This window comes from Diabrotica virgifera, chromosome 10, assembly GCF_917563875.1.
Source record: "Diabrotica virgifera virgifera chromosome 10, PGI_DIABVI_V3a".
Lineage (NCBI taxonomy): Eukaryota > Metazoa > Arthropoda > Insecta > Coleoptera > Chrysomelidae > Diabrotica > Diabrotica virgifera.
Genome location: NC_065452.1, coordinates 123139013 through 123166989, shown reverse-complemented (window position 1 = coordinate 123166989; position 27977 = coordinate 123139013). Strand labels below are relative to the sequence as shown.

The 27977-nt window shown below is 32.7% G+C and overlaps 1 protein-coding gene across 2 annotated transcripts in view; it reads left to right on the top strand.

Moving 5' to 3' along the window:
* The first annotated feature begins 7077 nt into the window (after positions 1 to 7077).
* The window catches only part of LOC114333534 (very low-density lipoprotein receptor-like), a 368105-nt gene continuing 347205 nt past the window's right edge, over positions 7078 to 27977 (top strand). The window contains exon 1 of one of the 2 annotated variants that reach the window (XM_028283417.2): positions 7078 to 7429. In XM_028283417.2, the coding sequence (XP_028139218.1) occupies positions 7330 to 7429 (100 nt within the window). In that variant the 5' untranslated portion in view covers positions 7078 to 7329. The remainder of the gene's footprint in view (positions 7430 to 27977) is intronic. The other variant, XM_028283416.2, reaches the window with a different exon arrangement.

The window sequence follows — 27977 nt, the reverse complement described above, 5'->3', positions numbered from 1 at the left end:
TCAGAATGGGCTAGAATGGCGGAAGATAGAGAGAAATGAAGAAACATTGGACAAATCAGCTAATAGCTTCATTATATCATGATTCCTGCATCAGGTTCAGACACTTGCGATTCTATAATAATCCTATTTAACAAACATTCTATCTCCTATCATTGTATTGCTGTTCTACTGGTTTTCTGTCAAACTTTTCATTTAGTAAACTGTCAAAAATTTGTTTCCTTTCTTTCATCTGTTTTTCAATTTTGTTATATACATATCTTTCTTTTGTCATTCTATATTTAATATTTTATATCTTTCGCTTCTTTTTGAGTTTATTGTATTATTTTGAAGACTGCGTCGACATATTCTGTCTCAAATCGACATATTTTCTCGCCAACATTTCTCTATTTTTATTTGGACTTTTTTGACTACCACCCAATACCTATCTCCTAAAAAATAATCTCGCTAAAAATTACTCCGCAAATCAATTTCTCAGCTCGATATGAATATTTTGATGCCCCGAATTTTCGATTTATTCAAAAAAGTAGCGAAATTAATGCCCATATTTCCAGTGGGAATCATACATACTACGCTAATAAAAGATTCATGACATCGAAATTATTTGACAAAAGAACCAAAATGACTATACCAAGGGTGGATCCAGAAACAATTTGCTGATTTTCCGTTACCAGCTAAATAAAAATACTTTAATAACGATAAGTTTTGAATGTCTTTCTTTATGGCACTCCAAAGTGTGTGAAAAGTGCCTTAAAACTCACCATTTTAACTCTAACTTTTAAGACCCCCCCCCCCCCGAATATCGGTCCTTGATCCGTCGTTGCTATATACAGAACATTAATTAGTCCTGTTTGTAACCTATGATTGGTAATGACAAAAGAAGATCAAGTCTAATTCAAGACATTCGGGAGAAAGATACTGAGAAAGGTATACGGTCCAGTGCAAGAGGAGTACGCGCGGCACATGGAGAATCAGGCGAAACGACGAAATTAACGAATTAATGAAGAGTACGATATTGTATCTTTTTCTTTCAAAAGATACACTGCCAAAAGACATCACATAACAGAAGAATAAGCCCCCAAACACAAGCATTAATGGAAGAGCGGAGAAAAATGCAAAGTAATAGAAGTAAGAAGTAAAGAACTCCATGAACTTAGAGAGATAAGTAAAAGAATACAAAAATCTATTAGGACGGACAACCGAAAATATAAAAACGAACAAATTTAACAAACAATTGAAGATAACAAGAGCCTCAAAGTTCTAAGAAGACAATTAACAAACGGCAAAAAAGAAATAACGAAATTAAAGGATAGAGATGGAAATATCATCATCAACAGAGATGAATTATTAAGGGTAGAAGACTTCTATACAAAACTATACAACAGCCAACAAAACCATGATGAGCCACTAGAAGATTCAGGAAAAAGGTTAGTCAACCAAGGATCGGAATTGATGCCTGATAGTGATACATCAACAGACGAAATCAGGAAAAATGAAAAGAAATAAAGCTCCGGGAGAAGACAATATCGTTATAGAAGCCGTAAAGATTGGAGGAGACAGACTTTTAAACAACATAAAGGAATTGTTCAACTTATGTCTGCACCAAAGTGAAACACCTACAAGATGGCACAGTGCATTTACCATCATTACACAAAAAGGGAGATCCAACAGACCTCGAGAATTACCGGCCCATAAGCCTATTAGACCACCTCTACAAGTTATTCACAAGAATAATAACAAATAGACTGGAAACAAAATTGGATTTTTACCAACCTAGAGAACAGGCGGGTTTTAGGAAAAACTTTGGCACTAACGACCACCTACACTGCATAAAAGGAATTATAGAAAAATCTATCGAATACAACCGACCATTAGTCCTGGCTTTCGTAGACTTTCGCAAAGCATTTGATACGATAGAAATTAACAGCATAATGAGAGCATTGCAGGAAAGTTATAGATTATCGGTACTCCAAACTGATAGCGAACATATACAATAATGCAACCATGACCGTCCGACTACACAAAGATACTAAATCTATAAAAATCATACGAGGAATTAGACAGGGAGACACGTTATCTCCCAAACTTTTTACGGCAGTACTTGAACATGCTTTCAAACAATTGGAGTAGGACGCCAAAGGAATAAATGTCGACGGTGAAAGGCTCTCCCACCTACGATTCGCAGACGACATAGTTCTTATAACAGACAACTTAAAAGAGATTAGAACTATGCTTACTGAGTTAGATGCCGCCTGTAAAAAAGTTGGTTTAAACATAAATTTTGAAAAGACACAATACATGACAAACCTGGTACTAAACGAAAATCCAAAAGTCGACGTCAACGAAATAGCATTGGTCCATAAATATAAATACTTAGGGCATGAAATCCAAATTGCCAGGGACAATCAAACTGCCGAATTACAGAAAAGGATCACCTTAGCATGGGCCGCATAGGGAGCTCTATCAGACATCTTCAAGAGCAACTTGCCAAATTATTTGAAAAGGAAGACGTTCAACCAATGTGTGCTTCCAGTCATGACTTACGGCGCCGAAACATTATCGTTAACCCAGGCCACAGCAACGAAACTTAGAGTGGCCCAAAGAAGAATGGAACGGTCACTACTTGGACTGACTCTCAGAGACAGGGTCAGAAACGAAGAAATCAGAAGAAGGACAGGCCTCACAGATGTCATAGAGCGAGTAGCATGGCTGAAGTGGAATTGGGCGGGCCATGTAGCCAGAATGAAGGACGGGAGGTGGAACCCAAAAATTACAGTGTGGAGACCAAAAGAAGACAGAAGAAATAGAGGTAGACCACCTACACGATGGACAGACGACGTCAAAAAATTGCTGGGAATTGGTTGCAGAAAACTCAAGATCGACAAAACTGGAAGAAATTAGGGGAGGCCTATGTTCAACTTAGGATGTAGAAGACTGGATGATGATGATGATGATGATGAAGATATTGTAAGATTTGTGAAAAGTCAAAGACTTCCATGGATGGGACATGTAAAAAGACAAGAAGATCCAAAAAACAAAGAAAATATTACAATGGAAGACGAAAAAAAGGAAGGCTCAGCACGAGATGGTTGGATGACGTGGAAGACCTGAAAACTATGAATGAAAGTCCATGGAGGAGAAGGACACAAGAGAGGTCTGAATAGAGGGACATAGCCAGACAGGCAAAGACCCTTCCAAGGTTATGATCCCAACAAAACAAGATGTTTTTTATTTGCTACAGACCTGAATATTATATGTGTAACTAGTGTTGCCCAAACTCAGTCTTGGTCTTGCAGTCTTGGTCTTGTTCTTGCGTTTTAGCAAGACCAAGACCAAGACCAAGACCGCCTAATTTGAGCAAGACCAAGACCAAGACTTACCGTGCAAGATTTGAGCAAGAACAAGACTAAGTCTGCAAGACTCTTACGTCTTGCAATTAGAACTGAGGGTCGTTTTATGAAGTATATTAGTTTAAGTATTTCTTAGGTAGGTACTCTATGAGAAGCAAAAAAATTTGTAAAATTGGACTTATGCGCCTTACGAACAATACCATAAACAAACATACATTCTTCGCTCTGAAATTAATTGTCCAGGTATTGAGAATAGCCGCCCTCCATTCATAAATTAATAGGTCTGGATCCCGCGTATGAAAAAAAGTTGATTAATAGCAAGTTGAAAATTTGTTACTAGCTTAAGGGTGTCTAGTCGGACAAACTTTGATATATGGGAACACTGGAACAGGGGCAGTTTTAATTGTGGAACAGGTTAAAAATTTGGAACGGTCAGACCACGAAAACGGCACATGTATTTTGTCCAACAGAACAGACTTAAACTCTCCGAACAGAGATTAAACTCTCATGCAAAAATCAGACGGCTATTTATCACCAAATGGGCGTTTTAATGAGTGGATCATATGTCAAATGACAGGAATTATGACAGGTGGTAAATAGCAGTCTGATTTTTGCATGAGAGTTTAATCTGTGTTCGGAGAGTTTAAGTCTATTCTGTCGGACAAAATAAATGTGCCGTTTTCGTGGTCTGACCGTTCCAAATTTTTAACCTGTTCCACAATTACAACTGCCCCTGTTCCAGTGTTCCCATATATCATCAATCCGTCAAGTTTATCCGACTAGACACCATTAAGCTATTAACAAATTTTCAGCTTGCTATTAATCAATTTTTTTTCATACGCGGGATCCAGACCTATAATGTATCGAAATTTTTAAAAATATGTCATATGCTGATAAAAAATATACCACCTAATAAGTATGTAGTTCATTTTTTTCCTTAATTAGTTTTCTAGGAATTTAAACACGACTACACGACAAATTATATCGATGTATAGAATAATAAGACTATTATGTATATTTTTTCTGCTGAGTGTGATTATGATAAGGAGACAGACTAGAACAGATAATGCCGTGCCGGCTAAATATACGGTGTAACCAAATACCCAAATATTTAGTCTACGAGGCATTCAACAAAGAAATATTTACAGTGAAATACATGGAAAACAAAAGGACCTTTATAGCTGTTTTTTCTGTAGGTAGTTAAATTAAACTGGTCATTTGTTTTATAAATCAACTGTTGTTCTTTTGTTACTCTTTGGTTGACATACACACTATTTCAAGAAACGGGTCATTTTTGGCCTCTCGAATTTCCTAAACTTGTTCGATTTAAGTGGTTGATAATTTGATTTTTTATTTATTTGATTTTAATGTTTGATAATAATATAGTCTTATTCTGTATAAATATCGCTGTTATAATATTGTTTCTAGACATGTAAATTTGTCATTGTACACCGGGTGTACCAATCAAAGTATTATTTTTTCTCAAAGACGCATCACTCTGTGGAATATTCTATGATTTACAAAAATATTGAAATTAAAACCCAACTATAGCCTCAGGTTTTGTTAACATTTTTTTTTTGATTAATTCGCTTATGTTGGATAATAAAAAGTTAGGTACTTTTTTAACTAGCCATGTTATTTATCAATACAGGGTGTTTTTAAATAAATATGGCAAACTTTAAGAGGTAATTCTGCACGAAAAATAATTTGACAGTTTGCATTATAACTGTATGTTCGCAAATGCATCGTTTCCGAAATAGGGGGTGTTAAAATTTTTCTTACAAACTGACGATTTATTTATGGCTCTAAAACCGGTCGAGATATGCAAATGAAATTTGGTGGGTTTTATGAGGTAGTTATTACGCATTTTTGACATACAATTAAGAATTTAATATTCACCATTGGCGCGCATACGGGTAACATGACCCGTTTGTTTAGAATTACCCCTTAAAATTTGCCATCCTTATTTAAAAACACCCTGTATTGATGAAAAACATGGCTAGTTGTTAAAATACTCAACTTTACTGTTATCCAACATTAGCGAATGAAAAAACAAAATGAAAAAAAATATCAGACTGTAGTTGGGTTTTAATTTCAGTATTTTATAAATGCTAGAAAATTCCACAGGACGATGCTAACTTTGAGAAAAAAACACAGTTTGATTGGAACACTCATAAGTACCGATAAGTTATCGGGTACCTATACAACGACAATTTAAGTTCTAGCAACAATATTATTACAGCGATATTGTTAACGAATAAGGCTATATAATAATAAAAAATCACTTAAATCAGAAAACAGGTTTAGGAAATTCGAGACATCAAAAATGACCTATTTTTAAGGAGGTGCCTTAATTTCTTGGAGAAGTGTATAATTCTCGGTTTGGTATTCGGTACCAAAATGAGAACTGGCGTTAACATATAAAGGGCCAGGGGAAAGAACGATGAATGTCTATCTGCAAGCATTTTCGGTAAAATGAAAAACAAAGTTACATATTCATTGTTTTTACCCCTTGTCCAATCTTGTGACGTGATTTTAAGACGATTATCATATTTATTTCCCCTTGTCCATTCACATCTTGATAGTACTCTTTCTAAGCTAACAGATTGCACAACAACCTCAAAATGACAAAAATTGACATTCATCCTTTTTCCCTCTGACCCTTCATATTGTGCACATCTGTCACTGAATTGAATTCTTTTCAAATCACACATTGCCAATGGCAAATACTCGAAAAAATACGTAAGTATAAACTTTGGTTAGCTGGAATATAGACACGGATAGCTTAGATCGTAGGTTCAAACCCCACCCGGTGTCAGTTGTTTAGATATTTATTAATTTGGTTGGTCTTTACTATGGCTGTGATATTGAAGCTTAAAATTGACCTACTCTGTTACGTTGTTCTAAGATATGTAATAGGCTAATGTGCAACTGCGAGACTTGCAAGACTCTTGCTGCAAGACCAAGACCAAGACCAAGACCTGGAGCGCAATACCAAGACCAAGACCAAGATCAGGTGTACTGTCGCAAGACCAAGACCAAGACTCTTTAAGTCTCGTCTTGGTCTTGCATTTGGGCAACACTATGTGTAACCAGGGCCGGCGATAACGGACTTGCAAGGGATGCACTGCAGGGGGGCGCCCCTATTTAGGAGGTAAGCTCACCAAAGTAAACTATTTTCTGCTGGTGCTATACGAAATACTCGTTTAAAAATAAAACGAAGGGAGCTTATGCTAGTTTTTCAGGCGGGCACCTTATACCCTAACGCCGGGATTGTGTGGAACATAGTGAAATAAATTAATATCTCCTAGTGGTGTAATCACCACCACTACCACCATCACAAGGATATAAAAAATTAATTATTATTTAATCAATTGCGCGAATATTACTTTTTCCCGCTGAAAAATGACTCCGCAAATCAGTTTTTCCTCAGCCACCAGCCACATATTAATATTTTGATGCCTCGAATTTTAAAAAGGCATTATTGATGAAATCAGGTGATTTAACAGGCCATGCTGCAAAAAATACCTCATTATAACTCAGGTAACAGCCACATCCCACAGCCCCTTCACTGCTATTTCAAATCTAGTTTCATGTATGAACATCGAGATTTGCCGATAACGTAATTTACGTAAATAATCGTATTTAACACGTGGATATACATAATATAGTATATAGTGAGTGTGTTACATGTTACATGTGCATAGTAATAGTTCAGTGAGAGAAAGAGATAGTAACGTCTATATAGATAAAACACCTTTAAATTGTAATTGTGGCCACTGTATGTATTAATAATAGGCGAAGGACATTTTGCCGCGAAGCGCTTGCGCGCATTCGGCTATATTCTTCTACCGATGAAGGTGGGCCTTTACTAGTGAAACGAGTAGACGACGTTTGTCTGCAGTGAAATTACTGGTCGGTGTACGCAAAAATTGGTTATGTCTTAAAACAAACACGTGTAATACAACCCTTTAATTGTAAAATGGTGTCAAGATTACCTAGAGTTTCATTTATATTCGCGATTTTAGTGTGGGTTTGTGTCAGTGCTTCCAGTGGAAATTCGGATTTTAACTTTGAGCAGGGTAAGTTTCTGTTGTGATATTTCCCAGGGGTTTCTTTTAACCCTCAAGTCATCAATTATTAAATATCGCCCACACGTTTCTCTACGTATCCATCACATTTTTAGTCGCATTTTTTGTACACACACGTTTCTATAGTATTTGTTTACACTCACATATAGTTGGTGTGTATCTGCTACCTACAATTTACAACGTCAGATCAGGTGATATATGTATACCCAGTAATCGTTCTATGCTGTAGCATAATGTATCTTCCAAAAAAATTTCCCATTCAATGGGTTTTTATACTTATACAATACACTATAACCTAGTTTTAAATTGTAAATTATTTCTAATTAACACTGTTTGAAAATTAAGACCGGTTATTTATGTTTTTTCATTGAAACTTTCGTTTTATTTACTATATAAGAAACAGTTGTCATTTAAAATACATTAGTTTGTATATCTCATACAAAATGCAACAAGAAACTATACACAGATGTTTATTTCCCTATTTATTGTACTAATTATATAGAATATATGTTTGTGTGGGTGTGTGTAGTCTTAATTTGTCAAATTTTCCTGAAAAAACAAATTTTATACGCAAATCAAATATCGCAAATGATTTGGATGATGTCCATTCATTTCAGGAATTCGTTTCTGACAATCTAATTTTTGTAAGACAGATGATTGTTACATTTTTTTTGGAGATACGGTTCTAAAACTATTTTTTATGCCATTTTTGTTTTATTACTATTACTTACTACGATTTTTACTAGCAAATAAGTAATAACAAATGGCAAATACCTAATTAAAAGTAACATTTTAGTTTTTCCCATTAGAATATTTAAATTTTGAAGATATTGTGTCTACTGATTCAGTTAAGACAACTGATGATATTACAGCTCTTTTTCTTTTTTTTATTTCGTTTCATATTTACAATGTGTTTTTATAGGTTCAATATCTACAGACCATTATACTACACTCCTGGTCAAAAAATACGGAGACTTGCATTTTGTATGGTTTTCTAAAATTTTGTAGGCGGGAAGTGGTTTAAATGTTCTTGCGGTATAATGTTCTCATTCTTAATTCAAAGCTATTTTCAGCTCTTAAATCGTTTCTGGCATGGTTGCTTCTTTGTAATCGTTTTACCTAAAATGTCCCGTAAATGGTCTAATGGATTCATGTCAGGATTACAAGCGGGCCAATTCAAAACGGGAATTCCGACAGTATTATGCTCCTTTCACACACTAAGAATTTTACTCCAGGGTAATAAGCTACAAATAGACTATGTTCTGGACACTCAAAGATCCAGGTAGCTGACTACTTTCTTAGTTATTATAGACCTATAGGAAGAAAACCTACCTGTTTCCTGCCTAGAGTTCGCGTCCGTTTTTTAATTATTAACAATTTAGTGCAAAAATCGCGATTTTTTGATTTTTTGCACCCCATTCAAAAGCTAAATAGTTGACATAAAATTACAAAATTTAATTTTTTAGAACATTGAAAAACCTTCAAAATGCCGATTTGTTAAAGTTAAAAAGTTAATTTGTTGCTCCGCAAACTGCAAAATAAGTTAAAATCGATATTTGTTAATAGGTTTTACTAAAACTACTTTAGAATTTTAGTGTTTCACCCAAAGTTGGGTATTGGGGTACTTAACAAACTCTCAAAATTTGAGACCGATCCATTAATTAGTTTAAGAGTTATTCTAATTGTTTATCCCAGAGACCTTTATTTTGCAATAACATAAGACAGAAAATAATGAAGATAAGGCAATTTTGCGTATATGCCAAATGAAAGTAGAAAACTGATGCTATCTAAATGTACTAAAAAAAGATAAAAAAATTATCTAATATAGTCAAAAATCCCAATGCCAAATTTTGTAGTTTATAAACATTTAGAATAACTTATAAAGTATTGTCCGCAGAAAAAATCATTTTACATATTAGAAAAGCTGTTATTTTATACGAATTTTTAAAAATGTAGTTCAATTGGTGACTAGTCCTGGTAAGTGAAGGGGGGGAGCTGGGACTGCTGTGAGCCGACAAATGCAGAGTTTTAAAAAACTAAAAAAGGCAACTTAAAACTACTATAATTTTCCATATCTCGGGATCTACTGAATGTATTTTGATCGTTCTTTTTTAATTTGTATGTAATTTTTCTGTACATTACAAATATGGAATTTGTCTAGACATTTATTAATTAATAAAGAGTCTAATTTGTTTATACAATTTTTGAAAAAATAATTTTTTCACAAAAATCCATGATTTTAATCATATTATCGTTATTAATCATAGAAAAAGTTAAGGTATAATTTAATAAATAAATTATCTTCAATAAATACAGTAAAACCTCGATATACCGGACCTCTATTTAACGGATTTCGGATATAACGGACAAAAAATCAGGTCAAATATAAAAAAATTAAAAACTTCCTGTTAATATTATACATACATACTTAACCCTGCCCATACCAAGATACATTGCATAACAACGGGATCCCCGTGGATCCCAAACGCTATATTTTACAAAGAAATTCAATAAACTCTTTATTATAGCATAATAAGAACACATTTCTAAATAGTCTGATTTATTTTTAACCTATTTTTATATAACGGACTTTCGGCTTTAACGGACACCCCGTCCCCCCAATTAGTCCGTTATATCGAGGTTTTACTGTAATTATATCTAATAAAAATCATTGATTTATTAAAGTGTACTTTAACTTTTTCTATGATCATTAATGATACTATGATTAAAAAAATAGATTTTTGTAAAAAAAAATATTTTTTCAAGAATTGTTTAAACAAATTTAACTGTTTATTAATTAATAAATTTATAAACAAATTACATTTGTAATGTACGTAGAAATTACCTGCAAATTAAAAAAAGAAAGATCAAAATCCATTGAGTTGAACCGGAGATACAGAAAATTATATTCGTTTAAAATTGCTTTTTCGGTTTTTAACTCGGTGGATTTGTAGGTTCCCCCTAGTAATCGTTTGAACTACATTTTTGAAAAATCGTAGAGGGTGCTGTGAAGGTATTTGGGTGCAAATTTTTTAAGAAAAAATACAAATCCCATTCTTTAAAATGGGCTTAATGAGATTCCTTAATTATTATAAACAAATTAGCTGTGAATTAAAAAAAAACTAATGGCTACTTTGTCCCAAATGAACCCAGGCTAAATTTTTTAATTTGGAAATTCGAGTTAAAATACTATCTTTTAGAGTATATAAAAAGATTGTTTCTACGGACAACATTTTTAAAGTTATTCTAAATGTTTATAAACTCCAAAATTTCAAAAATTTGGCATTAGGATTTTTGACTATATTAATTATTTTTTTATCTTTTTTTAATACATTTTGATACTATCACTCTTCAACTTTCATTTGGCATACTCAGAATTGCCATATTTTCATTATTTTCTGTCTTATCTTATTGCAAAATAAAGGTCTCTAGGATAAACAAATAGAATAACTGTTAAACTAATTAATGGATCGGTCTCAAATTTTGAGGGTGTATTAAGTACGCCAATACCCAACTTTGGGTGAAACACTAAAGTTCTAAGGTAGTTTTAGTAAAAGTTATTAACAAATAACGATTTTCACTTATTTTGCAGTTTGCCTAGCAACAAATTAACTTTTTAACTGTCAAAAATCGGCATTTTGAAGGTTTTTCAATGTTCTAAAAAATTGAATTTTGCAATTTTATGCCAACTATTTAGCTTTTGAATGGAGTGCAAAAAATCGAAAAAATCGCGATTTTTGCACTAAATTGTTAATAATTAAAAAACGGACTCGAACTCTAGGCAGGAAACAGGTAGGTTTTCTTCCTATAGGTCTACAATAACTAAAAAAGTAGTCAGCTACCTGGATCTTTGAGTGTCCCGAGACCATCCTTATTAATGTTGTTCTGAAGCTATTTTCTTGTGGCATTTTTACAATTTTAACTATTTATAATGGGAAATAAGCCAGAATATTACTAAAAAATGATTTTTATTAACGTTTCGACGCCCAAATCGGGTGCCGTTGTCAAAATACAAAATACTATTAACATAAACAAAAATGTTGTTGCTTAGTAAAAAAAATTCTTCTAATAATTTATTTAATTTGACTCATTTATATCGGCAATTCAGATACATATTATGATACATTTTAAAGTAGAAGACTTTAAAATGATATTGCCAATATTTATGAGTTGCGTTCCTGGGACGACTTTACTGAAAGATAGTTCATTCGATTACATGAAATCAACCCCAACTCAAGAATATCCGTCACAAAAAATGTCACATGTCACATGCAACGGTGACATTAAAATTCTCGCGTTAGAGATCTCATAGTAAATCACGAGGGAAAACCAGGAAAAACTTCGTGATACTATCCCGACATCGTAAGTATTTGGTCTTACATTTAATTTACTTTCAAAATTAATACCAAATTCTGACTTTACTATAATTTAAATTATAAATAATATCAATAATACATGGATATATAAGTACATAATACTAAAATATAAAATATGTACTAACTTGACTATTGACTTACTAATTGTGGTATTTTCTTTCTATTGACTTCCTCTTTCAGTATGGGTATCCACATCCTACTGCATTCCACTGAGGAATTTGCGACACAATTGGTTTCGTTTAGCATAATTCGAGCCGCTTCTTTGATTTTTCTCTTTTTTACTATCTGTTTCTTTCAGGACTATACTTGAATCTCTCCACTGAACTCTATGTTCATTATCCCATGCGTGTTAACATATTTGAGATCTATCAAATTCTCTATTTTTAATATAAGATTGATGTTCACTTATTTTAACGTTTAATGGTCTTGATGTTTCACCTATATAAAACTTATATTATATAAAACTGTTCGCATTCACAAGGTATTTTATAAATACAATTCTTTGTCCTTTCTTGTTCATTGTTAGGTTTAGTTTTAGATAGAATAGATCTCAATGTGTTGGTTGTTTTGAATGTTGTTGAAATGTTGAATTTATTTCCTATTGTTTTAAGTTTCTCGGATAGTCCTTTTATGTATGGTATTGATATTTTCCTCGTATTATTTCTTGTGAATGTTGTAGGATCCCGTTCTATGTTGTTCTGTTCCATTCGATCCAATCTTGACAATTCCTTATTTATAAACGATAAAGGATAATCATTTTTTAATAAAACAGATGTTAAGAATTGTTTTTCTTCTAAAAATGAATTTTCGTTAGAACAAGTAATTTTGGCTCTATCATATAAGGATTTTATGATTCCCTTTTTAACGTTGATGTTGTGATTTGATTTGTAATTGAGATATCTGTTGGTATGTGTTGGTTTTCTATACACTTGAGTCTCATATCCAGTATCCTTCTTTGAGATTAAAACATCGAGGAAAGGTAGGGTGTTATTATATTCCTTTTCCATTGTAAATTTTATTGTCTCTTCTTGATCGTTTATAATATTCAGGAAGGTATCCAACAATTCTGATCTATGAGGCCATATTGAAAACACACCATCTACATATCTCCACCATACAGTGGGTTTTAAATTTTGTTTAGAAATGATATTAGTTTCGAATGATATTAGTTTCGAAATCCTCCATAAATATATTAGCCAATAATGGAGATAAAGAGGAGCCCATTGCTAGACCAAAATTTTGTTTATAAAATTCATTATTTAGTTGAAAATAGGTATTATTAGTACATAATGTCAATAACTCCATTATAGCTGATACATTTAGTCTTGTCCTAGTTGTCAATGTATCATCATTCTCTAATTTCGTTTTGATTATGTTTAAAGTTTTATCTAATGGCACATTTGTAAATAAACTGTTTATGTCAAAACTTACTAAAATATTATTTGGATTAAACTCAATAGTTGATAATTTGTTTAAAAAATGTTTTGTATTTTTTATAAATGTGTCATCATTATTAGCAAATGGTTTTATAATGTTTAATAAAAATTTTGATAGTTCACTACAAGGAGAACTGATGGTACTACAAATGGGTCTAAGTGGTATGTTCGCTTTATGAATTTTCGGCACTCCATAAAAATGTGGTGACTTACTGTAATGAGGTGTCATTAATTTTCTTTGATAGTATGTTAGATCATTTTTAAATTTGAATAAAGTTCTATAGACTTTGTTTTCCAGTGTTTTCGTTGGATCCTTCGTTAATTTGGTATAAGGTCCATTTGTGATTAGATCTGTTTTTGTCCTCATATTGTATTTTATCCATTATTACAGTTGCATTTCCTTTATCCGCTGGTAGGATCGTTATGGAGTCATCATTTTTTAAAGTTTTTAAAGCTTTCATTTCCTCTTTACTGATGTTCTGTTCAATTTTATTTGTCTTTTCCAATTCAAGTTTACATAGTACCCTATATTGTTCTTTTTCATGAGTTGGTAAACACTGGGATATTTTTTCCACTGAACTAATTATGTCTAATTTTGGAATAGATGGATGAGTAACAGCATAGTTTAAACCCTTTGACAATACCAAATTCTCCGTTGCATTTAACTGTCTATTTGATAGATTGACAACTGTCGCTAATATGTCATTATTTCTATTTAGGTTATCAAAAGTATGTATACTATTTTGTTCTAAAAGAATATTAAATTTATTTAAATGTATATTTCTTTGTTTCTGATATGAATTTTGATAAATTATGTGTAAACTAAAAATAATTCGATCAAAATCAGAATTTGATATCATTCCGAAAAGCAGATTTGGGCGTCGAAACGTTAATAAAAATTTTTAGTAATATTGTGGCTTATTTCCCATTATAAATAGTTAAAATACCATCCTTATTACTCTGGACTATTTGAACGTGCGATCGCTAGAACGCACGATGACATTCCAATGGTGGCTCAAGCAATCCCATGGCAACTTTCATATTACACCGAACGTTCCAACCTCCGAGAAAGGTATCATATGATTGCTCGAGCCACTATTGAAATGTCATCGTGCGTTCTAACCCTAAGGGTTTGCTCACTACGGAGAGCAATGGATTGTATCTTCGCTCCGACCCTTACTCCCTGGTATTTATATTCGTGAATTCTCGCATTTAAAATAATGTAATTATTTTACATAGCGATCGAAACTACACTCAGATGCAAAAAAATCGATCCACTAAAAATTTGGTCATTTGTGAAGTTTCGAATTTCCTAAACCTGTTGTCCGATTTAACTGATTTTTTACCACGTTATAGCCTTATTCATTGACAATTGACAATATCGGTGTGATAATATTGTTGTTAGACAGTCAAACTGTCATTGTATACCGGGTGTACGAATCAAACTGTGCCTTTTTCTCAAAGTTCGCATCACCCTGTGGCTATTCTAGCATTTATAAAATACTGAAATTAAAACCTAACTATAGCCCCAGGTTTTCTTAACATTTTGTCTTTCGATTCATTCGCTTGTATTGGATAATGAAAAAGTTAGATACTTTAACAACTGCCCATGCTCGTTATCAGTACAGGGTGTTTCTAAATAAGTGTGACAAACTTTAGGGGGTAATTTTACATGAGAAAATCACAATTTGCTTTATAATCATAATGCCCGCAAACGCAACGATTTCGAGATACGGGATGTTCAATATTTTTTTACAAACTGACGATTTATTTATTGCTTTAAAACCAGTTGAAATATGCAAATCAAATTTGGTGGGTTTTAAGACGTAGTTATCGCACATTTTTTGACATACAATTAAGAATTTTATATTCACCATTGGCGTGCAAACGGGTATTATGACCCATAATATTACCCGTACGCACGCCAATGGTGAATATAAAATTCTTAATTGTATGTCAAAAATGTGCAATAACTACGTCTTACAACCCACCAAATTTGATTTGCATATCTCAACTGGTTTTAAAGCAATAAATAAATCGTCAGTTTGTAAAAAAATATTGAACATCCCGTATCTCGGAATCGTTGCGTTTGCGGGCATATGATTATTAAGCAAACTGTCATTATTTTCATGTGTAAAATTACCCCTTAAAGTTTGCCGCACTTATTTTAAAAAAACCCTGTACTGATGACGAACATGGCCAGTTGTTAAAGTACCTAACTTTTTTATTATCCAACATAAACGAATGAATCGAAAGACAAAATGTTAACCCTTAACTACAGACATCCGGTATTTTTTACCGGCGGGCATTCCCAAAATGTGGATTTCGTGGTAACCTCACAACTTACAAGTTCATGTGTCTCTGTACCTCTCGGACAGTTTGTATAACAATGCTAGTCAAAGCGTGTATTGTGTATTGTCAATATTTTCTTTTCTGGTACACATCAAAAATCTTAACCGGTAAAAATTACCGGATGTCTGTGTTAAGGGAGTATTTTTATATGAGTATCTACTATATTTGTAAATCTGAAATGTTTACATTATTTTTTTGTGTTTTTGGGGAAAAAGTAAAGAAATGGACTGTGGAAGACATCCTGGACCTTCAATGAAGGTTAAATTTGAAGATAAAAATTTTGAGGCCACTTTGCAAAAATGGAATTGCCATTTAATTTTATTACAATTTTACCCCTTGCAGATTTTTTTTCATGGATGTAAAAATTTTCGTGGATGCTATTTTATATTTCCTTTGTGATTCTATGTTACGTTTATTTGTTAAAAAAAAGTTTAAATTTTTGTCCATAGCATTTATGGCCGTTTGTTTCAATAGACCAAAAATGTTACCAAAATTCTGGTTTAATAGATTATTCTTCAAAAATCTTGTATTATATTATTAAAATCACTCATTTTACCATTTTTCCCATATCTAGAGACTCCATAAAAACACGCACTGCAAAACGTTTTTGTTTTTTATTATTAACTTTATATTTTGACTCTATTTTATAATGACCGGTAAAAAATACCGGGAGTCTGTAGTTACGCGATAATATTGGGATGTCTGTAGTTAAGGGTTAAGAAAACCTATAGTTAGGTTTTAATTTCAGTATTTTATAAGTGCTAGAATAGTCCACAAGGTGATGCGAACTTTGAGAAAAAAACACAGTTTGATTCGTACACTCAGTATACAATGACAGTTTGACTGTCTAGCGTCAATATTATTACAGCGATATTGTCAATGAATAAGGTAAAAAAATCACTTAAATCGAACAACAGGGTTAGGAATTTCGAAACTTCAAAAATGACCAAATTTTTAGTGGATCGATTTTTTTGCATCGCAGTGTATATTATCGATCGCTATGTAAAATAAATACATTATTTTAAATGCGAGAATTCATGAATATAACGAATATAAATACCAAAGAGCAAGGGTCGGAGCGAGGATACAATTCCATTGCTCTCCGTAGTGAGCACAACTTTAGTGTGAAAGGAGCGTTCAGGTAGTACATGATGATTCGCGCAGTATGTGGACGCGCATTATCCTACATAAATAAGAAATTATCTCCAAAGAAAGGGGCGTAGGGAACAACATTGCCCTCCAGACACTGTCATATATATCTGTCTGCTGTTGGAGTTCCATGTTCGATGAGAATTAATTCGGTGCATCTGTTGAAAGAAATACTCACCCATACCATAATAACTCCGCCACCAAACAGCGTTCTGGGTGATATACAGCAAGGTGCAAATCGTTCTCCGGGTCTCCTCCAGACACGTTCGCGTCCTTCTCGAGATCGTAAGCAAAAATGGGACTCTCCAGAAAACATTACAACTCCATTGCTGAACAGTCCAGCCTCTGTCATCATTCGTAAATCTCATCCTGTTAGCTCGATGAGCTGCAGTTAATTTAGGACATGCTACTGCCTTATGAGAACGTAAACCACTTTCATGCGGGACTCTTCTTACAGTTCGTACAGAAATATGAGTTCCTCTAATAGGATCTAATGATTTTTGACTATTTTTTAAATAAATTTGCCGAAAACTCCAGAAGACGAGATAAACAGTAGGTACCATGGGTACCAGGTCCTCCGGAGATCACTTCCGATGTCATATTCGTCGTCAGCGACCCCAAACACCCCCGAGTAATGATTTTTGACTAATTGTTGAATGAATTTGCCGAAAACTCCAGAAGACGTGCAAACAGTAGGTACCCTGGGCACCAGGTACTCCGGAAATCACTTCCGATGTCATATTCGTCGTCAGAGACCCCAAAAACCCCCCGAGTAATGATTTTTGACTAATTTTTAATGAATTTGCCGAAAAGTGCACAAGACTATGTACAAAGTAGGTACCCTGGGCACTAGGAATTCCAGAGATCACTTCCGATATCATATTCCTCGTTAGCGACCCCAAAAACCCCCCGAGTAATGATTTTTGACTAATTTTTTAATGAATTTGCCGAAAACTCCACACGGCGAGGTAAACAGTAGGTACCCTGGGCACCAGGTACTCCGGAGATCACTTACGAAGTCATATTCGTTTTCAGCGACCCTAAAACCCCCCCGAGTAACAAAATTGAACTCATTTCCGCCGATAATTGAAGAGGTCTGAATTTTTTTATTGTCTGTTTGAGATGCACTTTAAGAATGCATTTTTTATATGTAGTTTTTCAATATTATCTCATGGCTAGGGGTCACAAAGTTTCCTGGCGCATTCCCGAATCGAATGCAAAAAAGAATTATTAAGATCTGTCTTGTTTTTTTTTTTCGGAGGTAAGGCCGATTTTAGTGCTTTTCGCCTATTTGGGATTATCAGCTTTGTTATAAAAACTTTGCATATACAGGGTGTTTCATTAATAATTGTCCATATAGTAACTGGAGAAACCTTATCACAAAATACGAAGATTTAACCTAAAACACTTAAATAAAATGTGGTTCCTTACTGAGTTACAGGGTGTTTTATCTAGAAATTTAAAAACTATTCTTGCTCAGCATTTTAAAACTATTCTACGTATAATTTTCATACTTGGCAGGAAGTATAGATACTGTACAAACTACTAAATTATGTTAAACAAACGTTTATGGCTATTACCAGAGGCATACGACGGGGGAAAGTGAATGGTTGACCCTTTCCAAATTCTACGCCACTGGCGAATTTGCTATTTTAGTTCCATTTTTGGATTCTCCAATACTTTCTATGAAAATAATGTACTCTTCATTTGTAACGATAAAGCCATTAGTTTTCGAGATATTTGAAGTTAAAAATGAAACGACACGGTTATTTTGACCAGAGAATTGTGTCGCTTCATTTTTAATTTCAAATATCTCGAAAACTAATCATTTTATCGTTACGAATGAAGAGTATATTATTTACATAAAAAGTATTGCAAAATCAAAAAATTACACTAAAATAGCAATTTCGTCAGTGGCGTAGAATTTGGGAAGGGTCAACCAGTCACTATCCCCTGTCGCACGGCTCTGGTAGTAGCTAGAAACGTTTATTTATCTTAATTTAGTAGGGTGTACAGTACCTACACGTTCTGCCAAGTATGATAAGGATACGCCAAATAGTTTTAAAGTACTGGGTACAAATAATTTTTAAATTTTAATCATATGAATCATATCATAAATTAATCAAAATAACTGTGCCGTTTCATATTTAACTTCAAATATCTCGAAAACTAATGACTATCGTTACCAATGAAGACTATATTATTTACGTAGAAAGTATTGTAGAATCTAAAAATGGCACTAAAATAGTAATTCCTCCAGTGACGTAGAATTTGAGAAGGGTCAACCATTCACCATCCCCTGTCGTACGCCTCTGGTAGTAGCTGGAAACGTTTGTTTATCACAATTTAGTAAAGTGTCTAGTAGTCGCACTTTCTGCCAAGTATAAAAAGGATACGTCGAATAGTTTTAAAATGCTAAGCAAAAATAATTTTTAAATTTTTAGATAAAACACCCTGTAACTCAGTAAGGAACCACATTTTATTTAAGTGTTTTAGGTTAGATCTTCATATTTTGTGCTAAGGTTTCTCCAGTTACTATATGGACAATTATTAATGAAACACCCTGTATAACTTTGTTATAAAAACTTTGCATAACTGAGTGGCATAGTGTTTTCCAAAGTATTGTTCCTAGAGAGGGAAAAAGTATTATTAATGCGTATTTCATTTGTGCTACAGAAGTTCATCAGAATATTTTCGTTTTTATTTATAATATCTCCGTTATAATATCATTGTTTTACCCTTGGTACTCTGTCATTATCAATCATTGTCAACACGGGCGTTAAATTCACATTTACTATCATTTATTTCGTCCATATTTTGACCATGTTTTGTCCATTTGTCCATTAGATCAATGGTAATGTCACCAGGTCCTAGATCTTTACCGTTGTTCATTATTTCTCATAATTCTATTAAAATTTAGTTTTAATTGTTAACTGTACCCCCTCTTCGTTATTAATATTAACGTTGTCAATTTCCTGCAGAAAGTCTTTCCTGTTTTCTATCAGAAGTTGCTTGTAATGAATCTCCCACTTCTTGTTCTGGATTTGGTCTATATTTCCTGTTTCCTTTCTTTCTTTTTGTACATCTTTAATAAATTTCCAGACTTGAGTTACTCTACTGCCTCCTAAATAATATCTCTTACATTTTCACAGCATTTTTTTGGTTTCTCGGTTAAGTGATACATATAGTATTACAAGTATTGCCCATTTATATTGATTCCTTGATTTTCCCATTGTAATTTTATGCATACGTCTTCTAATGCCTGATTGAATAGCTTTTGTTCTGAACCAAGTCATATATGCCTAAAAAATATTGACCTAATCTTTATTTATTTCCTTGAATGTTTAATTTCAAGCTTTTTTAATGCTTTAACACACAAAATGTTATTACGTACTTTTTTATTTCAAATAACTTCAGTAAATATTTCAATATTCAATAAATGTTAATTATAAAACTTGCTATTCTAAATTCACAATCAAGATGCAGTAGAAATAAATAAACCAAGCAAAATAAATGCTACTAGGAGCACTCCCGAATCATAATTTACAATGTATAAACTTTGGAAATCATGATTTGGGATATACAATGTATACAGGGTGTTTCATTAATAATTGTCCATATAGTAACTGGAGAAACCTTATCGCAAAATACGAAAATTTAACCTAAAACACCCTAATAAAATGTGGTTCCTTACTGAGTTACAGGGTGTTTTATCTAAAAATTTAAAAACTATTTTTACTCAGCATTTTAAAACTATTCGACGTATCCCTTTCATACTTGGCAGAAAGTGCGACTACTAGGCACACTACTAAATTATGATAAACAAACGTTTCCAGCTACTACCAGAGGCGTACGACAGGGGATGGTGAATGGTTGACCCTTCTCAAATTCTACGCCACTGGAGGAATTACTATTTTAGTGCCATTTTTAGATTCTACAATACTTTCTACGTAAATAATATACTCTTCATTGGTAACGATAAAGTCATTAGTTTTCGAGATATTTGAAGTTAAATATGAAACGGCACAGTTATTTTGATTAATTTATGATATGATTCATATGATTAAAATTTAAAAATTATTTGTACCCAGTACTTTAAAAGTATTTGACGTATCCTTATCATACTTGGCAGAAAGTGTAGGTACTGTACATCCTACTAAATTAAGATAAATAAACGTTTCTAGCTACTACCAGAGGCGTACGACAGGGGATAGTGGCTGGTTGACCCTTCCCAAATTCTACGCCACTGACGAAATTGTTATTTTAGTGTAATTTTTTGATTTTGCAATAGTTTTTATGTAAATAATATACTCTTCACTCGTAACGATAAAATGATTAGTTTGCGAGATATTTGAAATTAAAAATGAAGCGACACAATACACTGATCAAAATAACCGTATCGTTTCATTTTTAACTTCAAATATCTCGAAAACTAATGACTTTATCGTTACGGATGAAGAGTATATTATTTTCATGGAAAGTATTGGAGAATCCAAAAATTGAACTAAAATAGCAATTTCGACAGTGGCGTAGAATTTGGAATGGGTCAACCATTCACTTTCCCCTGTCGTACGCCTCTGGTAATAGCCATAAACGTTTGTTTAACATAATTTAGTAGCTTGTATAGTACCTATACTTCTTGCCAAGTATGAAAAGGAGACGTCGAATAGTTTTAAAATGCTGAGCAAAAATAGTTTTTAAATTTCTAGATAAAACACCCTGTAACTCAGTAAGGAACCACATTTTATTTAAGTGTTTTTGGTTAAATCTTCGTATTTTGTGCTAAGGTTTCTCCAGTTACTATATGGACAATTATTAATGAAACACCCTGTATATTATACATTGTAAATTATGATTCGGGGTGCTCCTAGTAGCATTTAACGTGTCTTGGTTTGTTTATTTCTGCTGCATTTTGATTGTAAATTTAGTATAGATGCCTGGCTAAAAGTTATATTAAAAAAATCGACATTTTGCAATCAACCGAGAACGAAGTTGGAATTTTTATACAGAGAGGTCCTAAATTATGGAATAAATTCATTTTCTCTAAAATGGACGACTTTAGAGAAAAATTAGAGAAAATATCGATTTTTATTTATAAATTACAATTTTTTGGCATATATTTCATACTAGTGACGTCATCCATCTGAGAGTGATGACGTAATCGATGGTTTTTTTTAATGGGAATAGGGGTAGTGTGGCACCTCATTTGAAAGGGCGTTTAATTCTCTATACAGTAATATAAACATTAATATCATTATTTATAAAGGGTTGCCAAAATAATAATTTTTAAATTAAATTAATTGACGAAAAAAGGAGAATGTATGCAATTTATTTAACTCAAAATACATTCTGTCGCTGTCAGAAAATAGAAAAAAATGTTTATTTGGCAAATAAACATTGCTTTTCGCTTAAATTAAATGTTCAAACTGCCAAGAGGTAGGTGGGAGGCTGTTTGTGATTTAATTTAAGCGAAAAGAAATGTTTATTTGTGAAATAAACATTTTTTCTATTTACTGGCAGCAGTACAATGTATTTTGAGTTAAAGAAATTACATACATTCTTCTTTTTGGATCAATTAATTTAATTCAAAAATTATTTTTTTGGTCAACCTGTATAAATAATGATATTATCGTTTATATTACTGAATAGAGAATTGAACACCCTTTCAAATGAGGTGCCACACGACCCCTATTCTCATTTAAAAAAATCATTGATTACGTCATCACACTCAGATGGATGACGTCACTAGTATGAAATATATGCCAGAAAATTGTAATTTAAAAATAAAAATCGACCTGTTTCAGGATTTTTCTCCAAAATCGTCTATTTTAGAGAAAATGAATTTATTCCATAATTTAGGACCTCTGTATAATCTATAATCTATGTTATTAACTTAATATGTAACAGTCTTCAGTTGTTTCCAGAAACTTCAGCTGCGTTTATATGAATTCTCCCCATAGAAATCCAAGCGTTGCCAAGGATTATTTCTTTTATGCAGCGCTCAATCAAAAAGGGCTTAAGTATTGACGTAACCTAAAGTACATTTTAGCAAACTTACATTATTAAAATCCATCGAATACGAACTCTAGAAAGTTGAGAAACACCAAAGGTACTCGTAATAGTTAACAAGAAGTATTAATAAGAAAGCTTCGAACGATATAGTTAAGCGTATTATTAAGAAAATTGGGAAAACTTTCGTATATAAGTTTCGCATAATTCAATGCAGTATTTTGTGAAAGAAGTGTTTTGGAAGTTCGCTCTCAAGATCCAAAAATTTTGCCTCTCTTAATGGGGATGGGATTTGTATTTTCGTCTATTTGTACTATCATAGTTGCATTTTCATAATGTATTAGCTGTCTATATCTCGAATCTATTCTACAATTATTAATAGCTTGTTCTATGGCCCACATCTCTATACTATCAAACGCCTTTTCATAGTCTACGAAAGCAAGAAATACGGGTAGTTGGTATTCATTTTATTAGAAATAGCAGATAATAAAAGGTACAAATAAACGTAAACAAACTAAATATTTATTTTATAACCGAGCCGTATTATATTAACATACACACAAAGAAATTAAGATGTGTCTTCTACAAAATATACTTCTAGACTGAAAAATCAAACTCAAAACTCTACTAACATCGTTTCCACATTCATAATGTAACTCGACACTTTTTCGCAATTTTACGTAAGAGTGTTCGACCTAAAAGGTTCGGGGAATCAGCCCGCCCACTAAGACTGCATGTGTCCATTTTAACACTAATAAAAATACCATAATTTATAGTTGAATATATTCTAACACATTTGCCTTCTCTATCAATGTTCTCATTGTCAGCAGATGGTCTGATGTACTATATCCTTTGCGGAAGCCAGCATGTTCCACTGGTTGGTAACTGTCCATATTTGTAAATAATTAGGTTACATATAAATTTTTTGTAAATACACTGCGGTGCAAAAAAATCGATCCACTAAAAATTTGGTCGTTTTTGATGTTTGGAATTTCCTAAACCTGTTGTCCGATTTAAGTGATTTTTTACCACGTTATAGCCTTATTCATTGACAATATCTGTGTAATAATTTTGTTGCTAGACAGTCAAACTATCATTGTATACCGGGTGTACGAATCAAACTGTGTTTTTTTCTCAAAGTTTTCATCACCCTGTGGACTATTCTGGCATTTATAAAATACTGAAATTAAAACCCAACTATAGCCTTAACATTTTGTCTTTCGATTCATTCGCTTATGTTGTGTAATCAAAAAGTTAGGTACTTTAACAACTGGCCATGTTCGTCATCAGTAGGTACAGGGTGTTTCTAAAATATTTGCACAAAACTTTAAGGGGTTATTGTACCGGGTGTCCCAATAAGAATGGCTCTCGGCCATATCTCAGGAACCGTTTATATTACAGCTTTGGGAAAAAAAATTTTATAACAAAAGTTGCCCCGAGAAAAGCCTGGAAATTATTTTCATAATTGTAAGTCCACCGCTAGAGGGCGTAATTAAATATCAAAAATTAAAAAATCGAAATTTTACAAAATTTGCCTAATGAAAGGGGCCTGGAAATCCAATCATCGTATTCTTCATACAATTCTGTGCATATTTTATTTCACAAGTTTAAGTATATCTATGCAAATAAGAGGTTGGGGTGAGTGGGAACCTTGTTATGAAAAAATCGCTGTAAGTCCGGTTCTGCTTAATCGATTTTTACAAACTTGATCTTGTTGAAAACAGCTCTTTTTCGTCAATGTAATAGTAATAATTTGGAAACAGCCTATTACGTAATATGCCAGCTAGAAGGCGCTATTTATTTTTTTTAGAAATCTAGTTTTCTTTGGAAAATATTAAATACAAGTACGTATTTTTTTTCCTGTATTACAAAATTAGACCAAATTAGCAACAGAATACCGAAAACCGCATGTCAATACCTTTTTTCTATCTCGAGATAGCTTAAGAAACGTGTACATTTTAAACATAACTGTTGCTGTCATATAAGTGGAAATATAATATAGAAGCACGTAGTGTGCTATGAAAAAAATTAGAGGAACATTGTCCAGATGTCACCGTATATAATGAATCAAAACAACAATAAGACAAATAACACTATAAAATATAACAAAAAAAGAGTGTGTAATTTGTACGCGAGTAAGAAGTTATACTTCTATTATTATGATTTTAACGAAATAAATATATTTTAAACAGTTTAATTTTATTTTTATTTAAATATTACACTATTTTTAATACTTAAAATAATACCAAAAAAATAGCGTTAATATGTAAATTTTTATGAATTGTTGCCTCCGCTCATTTGCTTTTCTCTCGATGAATCGTAGAAGATGTAAAAACGTCAGATTTTCTACACAAATTTTTAATATTTATTTCATTATATTTTAATATCAGTTATCCTTTTCCCAACTAAGATAATACATAACTGTAGTCACCGGTAAACTAAGTTAAGGAAGTCAAAGTGGAAACAAGTAGTGTGCTATGGAAAAAATAGAAGTATTAACTTCAAAAAGTCATCATGTGTCAAATCAGTAAAACATAAAAATTTGTTCATTGATGGTTTGTTGCGTTTTGTTTCTATTAAATTTTATATAAAATTTATACAGAGTGAAATTCAAGATGATTCTTACAAACTAAGAAGCATTTGACATGATAGCCACATTCTTTGAATGCATAAGAAATGCAAATGTTGCGGCTAGAATATATGCAATGAAATATCCCCAAAGACATCACCCCAGTAGTAGAGTTTTTCATATTTTGTTTTGATTTATTATATACGGTGACTTCTGGAAAATGTTTCTTTGTTTTTTTTCCATAGCACACTACTTGCTTCTATATATTTCCACTTATATGACAGCAACAGTTATGTTTAAAATTTACACGTTTCTTAAGATATCTCGAGATAAAAAAAGGTATAGACATGAGGTTTTCGGTATTCTGTTGCTAATTTGGTCTAATTTTGTAATACAGGAAAAAAATGCATACTTGTATTTAATATTTTCCAAAGAAAGCTAGATTTCTAAAAAGAAAATAAATAGCGCCTCCTAGCTGACATATTACGTAATAGGCTGTTTCCAAATTATAACTATTACATTGACGAAAAAGAGCTTGTTTCAACAAGACCAAGTTTGCAAAAATCGATTAAGCAGAACCGGACTTACAGCGATTTTTTCATAACAAGGTTCCCACTCACCCCCACCTCTTATTTGCACAGGTAGACTTAAACTTGTGAAATAAAATATGCGTAGAATTTTATGAAGAATACGATAATCGGATTTCCAGTGCTCTTTCAGTAGGCAAATTTTGTAAAATTTCGATTTTTTAATTTTTGATATTCAATTACGCCCTCTAGCGGTGGACTTACAATTATGAAAATAATTTCCAGGCTTTTCTCGAGGCAACTTTTATTATAATTTTTTTCCCAAAGCTGCACTATAAACGGTTCCTGAGATATGGCCGAGCGCCATTCTTATTGGGACACCCGGTACATGAGAAAATAATGACAATTTTCTTTATAATCATATGTCCGCAAACGCTTCGTTTCCGAGATACGGGATGTTCAATTTTTTTACAAACTGATGATTTACTTATTGCTTTTAAACCTTTAAAACCTATTTACTAGCATTTAATATTCACTAGTGGCGCGCAAACGGGTATTATGACCGATAATATTACCCGTGCGCACGCCAATGGTGAATATAAAATTTTTAATTGTATGTCAAAAAATGTGCAATAACTACGTTTTAAAACCCACCAAACTTGATTTGCACATCTCAACTGGTTTTAAAGCAATACATAAATCGTCAGTTTGTAAAAAAAAATTGAACATCCGTATCTCGGAAACAAAGCGTTTGCGGACATATGATTATAAAACAAATTGTCATTATTTTCTCATGTACAATAACCCCTTAAAGTTTTGTGCAAATATTTTAGAAACACCCTGTACTGATGACGAACATGGCCAGTTGTTAAAGTACCTAACTTTTTAATATTCAACATAAGCGAATGAATCGAAAGACAAAATGTTAAGAAAACCTGAGGCTATAGTTGGGTTTTGCGAACTTTGAGAAAAAAACACAGTTTGATTCGTACACCCGGTATACAATGACAGTTTAACTGTCTAGCTACAATATTATTACATCGATATTGTCAATGAATAAGGCTATAACGTGGTAAAAAATCACTTAAATCGGACAACAGGTTTAGGAAATTCGAAACATCAAAAATGACCAAATTTTTAGTGGATCGATTTTTTTGCACCGCAGTGTAGTTGGCGTGCATTTTTTGTAAATTATTCAGTCCCCTTTCATTTTACATTTTTTATTTTCCTCCAAACGGAAGGTGGTATATGGTACTTTCCTACTATTTGCGCAAATCTATCAGGAATTTTTAGATTGCTATCGGTACACACTATAGTAGAGCTATATGCACAGGTAGACCGCTTCCTCGGGGTAGACCGCATACTATAGTAAATAGCACTGCAAAGTTTGATTCAAAGTATCGACGAACTTACAATTTTCCGATAGGCATAAACATTACAAAGTAAAAAACCTTTCAGAACATTCATATTTTATCTTTTCTCCTTTTTTATCTAGTAAAAACCACATACCCTTGACAGTAATGGTACAGCCATGAGTTTTTTATTGATGTTTATAGTTTTTTATCATGTAAAATTTATCTTAATGAATGTTTTGTAACAAATTGTTCGTAATTATAAGGATTGTTGAATGGTTGTATAATTCATTTTTTATTAAATTTATGTAGTAATATTTCTTCCTGTTTGCGCAAGGTTCATTTATCGTGTCATTTTTGTTTTCATGAGATTTTTATTCGTTATCAATCTGTTGTTTTTTGATATAAAAATCCCTTAAAGATTTAATTTACCTACTTCTTAACAAATTTCTTCCATTCTTTGCGGTTTCGGGCAAACAATTTTGCGTCTTTCCATGTCATTCCTGTTTTCTCCAATATCTTTAGTATTACTTCATCCAGTGTCTGTCTTGTCTTCCTCTTTTTTTGTTTTTCAATCTTTTTGCTTCCCATACTCTTGGTATGGAAAGATACTCAGTGGTATCGTATCTTTCATCCGGTGTAAATGACCCCACCAACTGTCTCTGTTCTATAAACTCCAGTGTGCATTTTATTTTCAGTTCTTTTCTTACATCTGTGTTCCCTGTTCTATCCATTTTGGTAGCATATTTAACTCTTCTTAAAAACATTA